Here is a 10,000-nt window from a genome sequence, read left to right as displayed (position 1 = left end):
AATTGTTTTCCTAATTTATACATATTTACAATTGTATACTACATTAAAATTAAAATGCATGCTTTTAAATTTATTGCGATATTTAAATAGTATAAAGGAAACAAAAACATCCTAAATCAAACAAAAATATTTCTCTCAATTATATGAAAAAATCTAAATAATTGTTGTTTTTATGATGAGAATGCACCTGGGCATAAGTTGATTGGCAACACTAAATTGGCCCTAGTGTGTGGATGTGAGTGTGAATGTTGTCTGTCTATCTGTGTTGGCCCTGCGATGAGGTGGCGACTTGTCCAGGGTGTACCCCGCCTTCCGCCCGATTGTAGCTGAGATAGGCTCCAGCGCCCCCCGCGACCCCAAAGGGAATAAGCGGTAGAAAATGGATGGATGGATGGATGGATGAGAATGCATGCTTTTAAATTAATTGTAATAATTTCATTAGTACAAAGGAAAAATAATAAAATCCTAAATCAAACAAAATATTTACCCAATAATTTAAGTTTTTACACATTTACAATTGTATATAAAGTATAATTAAACATATATCAAATAATTATTTTTATGATTGAAATACATGCTACATGTATTTTAATATTTAAATAATACAAATAAAAACGATTCAAATATTAAATCTAATGTATACAATACTTTTAATTTATAAATATTTACAATTGTATATTACGTAATAATTTAATATATTAAAACAAATCTGAATTATTTTTAATAAAAAAATAACGTTTTTAAATGTGTTGTACTATTTATATAATACAAAGGAAAAACGATAAAAATGGTAAATCTAGCAAAAATATTTCATGCCATAGTTGTAATTTATGCATACTCAATATTGTGTATTACATCATAACTGCTGTATTGTGGTGGCGTTAAAAATTGAAAGTCCCAAAATGCATACTCATATTTTTGGTTGTTTATAATGTTTGAATATAATTTTTTTCCTAATTTATACATATTTACAATTGTATATTACATTAAAATTGAAATGCATGCATTTACATTTATTGTAATAATTAGATAGTGCAAAGGAAACAAAAACATCCTAAATCAAACAAAATATTTCACAAAATTATATAAAAAAACCCTCAATAATTGTTGTTTTTATGATGAGAATGCATGCTTTTAAATTCCATCCATCCATCCATTTTCTACCGCTTGTCCCTTTCGGGATCGCGAGGGTGCTGGAGCCTATCTCAGCTGCATTTTAATTAATTGTAATAATTTAATTAGTTCAAAGGAATAACAATAAAAATCCTAAATCAAACAAAATATTTACACAATAGTTGCAATTTTTACACATGTACAATTCTATATCAAGTATAATTTCAAATATCTAAATCATTGTTATTTTTATGATTGAAATACATGCTAAATGTATTTTAATATTTAATTTATACAAAGAAAAATATTATGTATATAATAATTATAATTTCTGAATATTTACAATTGTATATGACGTTATAATTTAATATATAAAAAAAATCTGAATTATTTTTATCCAAAAAATAATGTTGTAATATTTATATAATACAAAGAAAAAATGAGAACTATTTTTTTTGTAAATTTATCAAAATATTTCATACCATAGTTGTAATTTATGCATATTAAATATTGTGTAAAACGTTTTTGGTATTTTTATTGTAATGTTTAAATCACACAAAGGAAAAACAATAACATTAAATCTAACAAAAATAAAAATACATCCTTCACACAAAGGAAAAACAATAACATTAAATCTAACAAAAAATAAAAATACATCCTAACATGAAATAAGAATATATTATATCTATATAATTATTTTGTAAATTATTTACATTTTTTTTCTCTTCTGGTCAGGTGAGCAGAGAGCGATGGCGCTTTGAGAAACTGATGGAGTACTTCGTCAACGATGACAGCAATATTGACTTCATGGTGGGCCACATGTGCACATGTTCTCTGCAGCCATTAGAGTAATTAGTTACACAAATTAATTGAGTGTATATTAATGATGTCATGTGTTTGCAGGTGGCCTGCATGCAGTTCATCAACATTGTGGTCCACTCTGTGGAGAATATGAATTTCCGCGTGCACTTGCAGTATGAGTTCACTCACCTGGGCTTGGACAAGTATCTGGACGTGAGATGCCTTATTTTAAAAGTGTAAATATGTATTTTTACCTACTTGACGATAAGACGTTGCATGTTTTTTTTAGAGCCTGAAAGAAACAGAAAGCGAGAAGCTGCAGGTGCAGATCCAGGCTTACCTGGACAACGTGCTGGACGTCGGAGCTCTGCTGGAGGACGCCGAGAGTAGAGGAGGCGTTTTTGAGCACGTGGACCATCTGCAGGACCACAATGTTCAGGTGGAGCTGCAAAAGTCAAGAACGAGAGGGAACATGTCAGCGTGGTACAGTATGTATGATGATGATGATGATGACGAGGTTCCTGTTGCTTGCAGCTCAGCGCTCAGCTCCATGAGATGGAGACTCAGACTGCGGAGAAGATTTCGGAACTGGAGACTCAGCTCATGCAGGCCACCAAGGAGACGGAGCTGCTGAAGGTGCGTGTTGCAGTTGAACAAAGTCTCATCACGTCCTAAACAACAGCATCTCGATCTCATTTACATCAACAAAGCCAAATACTGGCAAGGAAACATTTATTTACTCCACCAGACGATTATTTGCCAGAGGCCTATGTATTTTTCCATTTTAAATTTGTGTATTTATATATTTTATTGTCTATTTTTGATTTGTATTTTATTTTATTTTAATTTTGTACCCAGGACATTTATAATACATAATTATTACATTATTATTAATAATAGTAGCACTATATTTTATTTATATGTATTGTATTCAACAAAGTACCTCCCAAAAATTGTAATGCATAATCATATTATTGGTAATAGTTCTATTGTTATTTGTATTTATATCTAATCCTATTGAATACTTCCAAAATATATTATATTATTAATAGGCATGGAAAAATGTGTTTACTCCACCAGACGTTTATTTGCCAGAGGCCTATGTATTTTTCCATTTTAAATTTGTATGTATTTATATATTTTATTGTCTATTTTTGATTTGTATTTTATTTTAATTTTAATTTTGTACCCAGGACATTTATAATACATAATTATTACGTTATTATTAATAATAGTAGCACAATGTTTTATTTATATTTATTTTATTCAACTAAGTACCTCCCAAAAATTGTAATGCATAATCATATTATTGGTAATACTACTATTGTTATTTGTATTTCTATCTAATCCTATTGAATACACATAAAATATATTATTAATAACCGTAGTAATACTGTTTATTTTTAATTTTTATTTATATTAATTGTATCCTACAGAGTATCCAGAAAATATATACAAGTGATGCATAATTATATTATTTGTATGATTATCAGTAGTACTATTTTTATTTTATCCTACAGAGTATCCAGAAAAAATATATATGTATTTGATGCGTAATTAATATTATGAGTCTTATTAGTAGAGCTATTTTTATTTTTATATTATCCTACAGAGTATACAGAAAATATATAAGTGTGATGCATAATCATTTATTATTATTAATAGTAGTAGTTCTATTATTTTTTGTATTTATATTTTATCCAATTGAGTATCCAGAAAATCTATAAATGTAATATATAATTATATTATTATTAATACTGTACTACTACATACTGTATTTGTATGCATACTACTGGATATCCAAAAAATATATAAATATGATGCATAATTATTAAATTTGTATTAATTGTATTAGTACTATTTTATTTGTATTTATATTTGATCCCAAGTGTTTAAAAATATATAAAAGTGATGCATAATTATTATATTATTATCGATAGTAGTAGTTCTATTTTTTTTAAATTTATATTTATTTTATCCAATTGAGTAGCCAGAAAATATATACATGTGATGCATAATTATATTATTAATACTGTAGTACTATTTGTATTTGTATTTATGTTATCCTACTGGATAACATATACATACAAATAAAATATATACAAATAAATACATAAATGTGAGGCATAATTATTACATTTTTATTAATCATATTAGTACTATTTTATTTGTATTAATACTTTATCCTAAGTGTCTAAAAATATATAAATGTGATGCATAATTAGTACATTTCTATTAATTGTATTAGTACTATTTTATTTGTATTATATTTTATCCCAATTGTCTAAAAATATATAAAAAGCATAATTATTATTATTAATAGTAGTTCTATTATTTTTTTAAATGTATATTTATTTTATCCAATTGAGTATCCAGAAAATATATACATGTAATGTATAATTATATTATTATTAATACTGTAGTACCATTTTTATTAGAGACCGAGTCCCTTTGGGACAGAGGACCCTATTGTATTTCTAGCGTTTTATTATTATTATACCGCCGCCTCTTTGAGCTGTAAATTGACCCCCTTAACATGCTTCAAAACTCACCAAATTGGACACACACATCAGGACTGGCAAAAATTGCGATCTAATAAAAAAAAAAAACCAAACCCCAAAACTCAAAATTGCGCTCTAGCGCCCCCTAGGAAGAAAACACAGACAAAACTGCCTGTAACTCCCAGTAGGAATGTCGTAGAGACATAAAACAAAAACCTATGTAGGTCTCACTTAGACCTATATTTCATACACTGACAAACCCCAGCAAAAATCAACTGGAAGTTTGCAATTCCCCCTTCAAAACAAAAGTTGAGTAAAAACAGTCACCTTTTTTCAAACATTATCTCCTCTGAACGCGTTTTGTCGTGTCGGCTTCAAATTAGCACAGGAGAGAGATTGAACCCCCATTTATCCATCCATCCATCCATTTTCTACTGCTTATTCCCTTTGGGGTTGCGGGGGGCGCTGGAGCCTATCTCAGCTACAATCGGGCGGAAGGCGGGGTACACCCTGGACAAGTCGCCACCTCATCGCAGGGCCAAGATTGAACCCTTCTGATTAAAAGTTGATGAAAGAGTTTTAATTACTACTCCTGTTTGGATTTTATGAGCCATCAAAGTCGGTCCCGTCCATCGCTGCTTGCAGCTTTAATTTTCATTTGTTATTCTACTGGATACGCAGAAAATATATAAATGTAATGTATAATTATATTATTATTAATACAGTAGTACTATTTTTATTTGTATTTATATGTTATCCTACTGGATACAGAAAATATATAAATGTGATACATAATTACTGCATTTTTATTAATCGTATTAGTACTATTTTATTTGTATTCATATTTTATCCTAAGTGTCTTGAAAATATATAAAAATGATGCACATTTATGATATTATTATTAGTACTAGTACTATTGTAATTTGTTTTAATATTTATCGTAATCCTATTTCATCTAGAAATATGTAAATATGAGAAAATATTAATATTAATGGAGTAGTAGTAGTATTAATGGTATTGTATAGAGTATTAAAAAAAAAAAGGATGAAAAAAATATGTATGTAAGCAACACTTGTTGCACGACTGTAAGACCATGTTGTACCTTGCAGGAGAGTCTGAGGGATTCGTGCTCCCAGGTGAGCTCCCTCCAGCAGAGGGAACGGGAGAAGGAACTGGACAGGGAGCGGGAAAAGGAGCGGGAGCGTCTGAGCGTGGCCGCTCCTCAGGTGGCTTCCGAGCTGGAGCAGAAGATCCACGAGCTGCAGGAGAGAGGGCTGATCCGCCTGTCCCGGACCGCCTCTGGGGGCCTGGACATTCAGGTGGTGCCCATCACGGTGACAGATTATGTTATGGCACCGGCGCCTCAGCCCACCGCCCCCGTACCCTCATCCACCCCCTCCCGTCCTGTACTACCTCCTCCACCCCCTCCTTACGGTCCTCCAGCACTTCCATCGTCTCCTGGTGGAGAGCCACCATGTCCGCCTCCTCCGCCTGGAGGAGGACCACCACCCCCACCTCAGAAATTTTCTGCAGGAGAAGGGCCAACACCACCGCCTCCTCCTCTCGTTGCAGCAGTAGGACTACCACCACCGCCACCACCTCCTCCAGCTGCCGCAGGGGGCCCACCGCCTCCTCCACCAGTTGCGGCAGGAGGGCCACCACCAGCTCGCCGAGGAGGACCAGGGCCACCGCCACCTCCACCTCCACCTGGGGTTGGACCACCTCCTCCACCTCCACCTGGACTTGGACCGCCTCCTCCACCCACTCTTGGAGCACCCAACATTCAGTCTGGTAGGGAGAGGAGCCGAAAACTATTTAAAGTCACACCACGGCTATGGTCTTACGTCGTCTTCTTTAGGGTTAAAGAGCAAAAAGCCCATTCAGACCAAGTTCAGGATGCCGCTGTTGAACTGGCAACCTTTGAAACCAAACCAGGTCTCAGGAACCGTTTTCAATGAGCTGGACGACGAACAACTCCTGGAGGTAAGAAGGCGCTGACTCAACGGAGAACGACAGTGCAAGCTTTTGATTTTATGCTCCTCCGTCTCGGCAGGACCTGAACATGGAGATGTTTGAGGAACAGTTCAAGACAAAGGCGCAGGGGAACCCGTCAGATCTGTCCAAAGTCAAGAAGAAGTTGGGGCAAAAAGCCCCCAGCAAGACATCTTTGATTGATGCCAACAAGGCCAAGAACCTGGCCATCACCTTACGCAAAGGCGGCATGAGTCCTTCAAACATCTGCACCGCCATCGAGATGTACGGACCGCCTCGTTCTGATTCGATTCAGTTGTTTTTGGATTCAATTTGGTGGTCTTCCTTTCTCACAGGTATGACCAGCAGTCCTTGTCCATCGACTTCCTGGAGCTGCTGGAACACTTCATACCCTCCGACTTCGAGATGAAGCTTCTACTCAACTACGAGAAGGAAGGGCGACCCCTCAACGAGCTGACGGACGAGGACCGCTTCATTCTGGACTTCGGGAAGATTCCTCGCCTCAGCCAGCGCATCAACACGCTCACCTTCATGGGGAACTTCCCTGAGAGCGTCAAGCGGCTTCAACCGGTCAGTCCAACCTCCTCGAACGGACTCCCTTAAGATCTTCGAACTGATGAGTGGTTTTACTTCCTCTGCAGCAACTCAACTCTATCATCGCCGCGTCCATGTCCATCAAGTCCTCCGCCAAATTAAGGAAGATCTTAGAGGTGAGGCGACGACATTAGCGATTCAGTCTTCAGGCCGGGTCCTGATCGTGATTTTGTCTACCTAGATCGTGTTGGCGTTTGGGAACTACATGAACAGCAGCAAGAGGGGGCCGGCTTACGGATTTAGACTGCAGAGTCTGGACCTCGTAAGTAACTTTGGAAAAAATACGTCAAGTCAGGCTATTAGTTTTGTTTATGGATGTTCATTGCGACTTCATCAATTTATGCTGATTGACTTAGATTGGTCAGATCTAATCTTGATGCTGATCTGACCAACCTGCTACAGTACATCTAGACTGGTTCTTAACAATTGATTGACTTAGATTGGTTAGATCTAGTCTTGATGCTGATCTGACCAACCTGCTACATCTAGACTGGTTCTTAACAATCTAGGTCTATGAGCATGAACTGATGAAGCCAGCTCGGATAAAAGGCACGTTTTCCAGGACAAACTGAACAGTCCAGTTCAATGAAATGCTCTGAGAAAGCTTATGAACTTTGGTTTCTGCAGCTGCTGGAAACAAAGTCTACGGACCGCTCGCAAACGTTGCTCCACTTTATGACCACCATCATTCTCGACAAATACCCAGACCTGGCCAACTTCTACACGGAGCTACATTTCGTGGACAAAGCAGCCCTTGGTATGCTGTCGTCTCCCAGTCCGGTTTTATCGTCTTTGCGTTTCACTCAGCTTACCAAGAAACCTGCGTCTTTTGGCCCGCAGTGTCCTTGGACAGCATCCTGCAGGACATCCGCTCCCTGGAGCGAGGCATGGAGATGACCAAGAAGGAGTTCCTGGTGCAAGATGACAGCCCCGTCTTGAAGGAGTTCATCAAAAGCAACTGCGAGCAGTTGGAGTCGCTGATGAAAGACAGCAAGACGGCGCAGGTAAAGACGCCTCGAACGTTCTCACAACGCATCACTTGACTCCATCTTGGCCTTTCCAGGAGGCCTACTTCTCCGTGGTGGAGTACTTCGGAGAGAATCCCAAAACCACGCAGCCGGCCATGTTCTTCCCGCTCTTCTCTCGCTTCATTAAAGCCTACAAGGTGAGCAAGTCGGGATGTTGTCGATTTTAAAGTCGAGCCTCAAGTTTTTTTTGGTTTTCAGAAAGCCGAGCAAGACATTGATCTGAAGAAGAAAATGGAGATGGAGATGAGAGACGGGAGAGATAGCTCGCCCACCAAGAGTGGAAGTCAAAGGGTAAAATATTCACCGCTTTTGAACATCCTTTCATAAACTTGGGGTCAGTTTTTAATTGGTGGACTCTTAACATTTTACAAACGGGTTAGTACCTCAAAGATACTTTTGAAACTATTGGAAGTTTGTAACTTTTAAAACACTATACTATATAGAAATACTTATATGTATTGAAATACTGTATATACATTTATATAGATAAATAAGTATATATACCGGTACTGTATATATATATATATATATACATATATACATATATACATATATATATATATATATATATATATATATATATATATATATAATATATTATACATAGTCGAGGTTACTGTAGTTTATCCGTTATACAGTGCTGAAAATCGGGGTAGAGCGGAATATACATTAGGTCAGGAAAAAACACAGAGGCTATATCATCCCTACAAGCCTGTTTCGCAGGTTTCCCTGCTCGTCAGGGGATTCCTGATACCCTGACAAGCAGGGAAACCTGCGAAACATACATAATTAATTTTCTAAAAGATACATTCGTGTATATTTACAGTATATGTGTACAAACATAATGTACACATGTGCATATATACACATAAATGTGTACATATGTATATGCATATGTATGTATATATATATATATGTGTATATATATGAGTGTAAATATATGTATTTAAATATATATATACAGGTAAAAGCCAGTAAATTAGAATATTTTGAAAAACTTGATTTATTTCAGTAATTGCATTCAAAAGGTGTAACTTGTACATTATATTTATTCATTGCACACAGACTGATGCATTCAAATGTTTATTTCATTTAATTTTGATGATTTGAAGTGGCAACAAATGAAAATCCAAAATTCCGTGTGTCACAAAATTAGAATATTACTTAAGGCTAATACAAAAAAGGGATTTTTAGAAATGTTGGCCAACTGAAAAGTATGAAAATGAAAAATATGAGCATGTACAATACTCAATACTTGGTTGGAGCTCCTTTTGCCTCAATTACTGCGTTAATGCGGCATGGCATGGAGTCGATGAGTTTCTGGCACTGCTCAGGTGTTATGAGAGCACAGGTTGCTCTGATAGTGGCCTTCAACTCTTCTGCGTTTTTGGGTCTGGCATTCTGCATCTTCCTTTTCACAATACCCCACAGATTTTCTATGGGGCTAAGGTCAGGGGAGTTGGCGGGCCAATTTAGAACAGAAATACCATGGTCCGTAAACCAGGCACGGGTAGATTTTGCGCTGTGTGCAGGCGCCAAGTCCTGTTGGAACTTGAAATCTCCATCTCCATAGAGCAGGTCAGCAGCAGGAAGCATGAAGTGCTCTAAAACTTGCTGGTAGACGGCTGCGTTGACCCTGGATCTCAGGAAACAGAGTGGACCGACACCAGCAGATGACATGGCACGCCAAACCATCACCCAACCATGCAAATTTTGCATTTCCTTTGGAAATCGAGGTCCCAGAGTCTGGAGGAAGACAGGAGAGGCACAGGATCCACGTTGCCTGAAGTCTAGTGTAAAGTTTCCACCATCAGTGATGGTTTGGGGTGCCATGTCATCTGCTGGTGTCGGTCCACTCTGTTTCCTGAGATCCAGGGTCAACGCAGCCGTCTACCAGCAAGTTTTAGAGCACTTCATGCTTCCTGCTGCTGACCTGCTCTATGGAGATGGAGATTTCAAGTTCCAACAGGA

At 36.8% G+C, this 10,000-nt stretch overlaps 1 protein-coding gene across 1 annotated transcript in view; it reads left to right on the top strand.

Moving 5' to 3' along the window:
• fmnl1a (formin-like 1a) overlaps positions 1 to 10,000 on the top strand; it is a 30,285-nt gene that overhangs the window by 18,318 nt on the left and 1,967 nt on the right. Inside the window, exons 10-23 of the mRNA XM_061981934.2 lie at positions 1,849 to 1,923; positions 2,017 to 2,127; positions 2,204 to 2,353; positions 2,449 to 2,550; positions 5,525 to 6,206; positions 6,274 to 6,398; positions 6,469 to 6,671; positions 6,743 to 6,977; positions 7,049 to 7,117; positions 7,183 to 7,263; positions 7,629 to 7,758; positions 7,842 to 8,005; positions 8,065 to 8,166; positions 8,228 to 8,320. Of these exons, the coding sequence (XP_061837918.2) occupies positions 1,849 to 1,923; positions 2,017 to 2,127; positions 2,204 to 2,353; positions 2,449 to 2,550; positions 5,525 to 6,206; positions 6,274 to 6,398; positions 6,469 to 6,671; positions 6,743 to 6,977; positions 7,049 to 7,117; positions 7,183 to 7,263; positions 7,629 to 7,758; positions 7,842 to 8,005; positions 8,065 to 8,166; positions 8,228 to 8,320 (2,322 nt within the window). The remainder of the gene's footprint in view (positions 1 to 1,848; positions 1,924 to 2,016; positions 2,128 to 2,203; positions 2,354 to 2,448; positions 2,551 to 5,524; positions 6,207 to 6,273; positions 6,399 to 6,468; positions 6,672 to 6,742; positions 6,978 to 7,048; positions 7,118 to 7,182; positions 7,264 to 7,628; positions 7,759 to 7,841; positions 8,006 to 8,064; positions 8,167 to 8,227; positions 8,321 to 10,000) is intronic.

Source organism: Nerophis lumbriciformis, linkage group LG24 (assembly GCF_033978685.3).
Source record: "Nerophis lumbriciformis linkage group LG24, RoL_Nlum_v2.1, whole genome shotgun sequence".
NCBI lineage: Eukaryota > Metazoa > Chordata > Actinopteri > Syngnathiformes > Syngnathidae > Nerophis > Nerophis lumbriciformis.
This window is presented reverse-complemented; position numbering and strand designations above follow the sequence as displayed.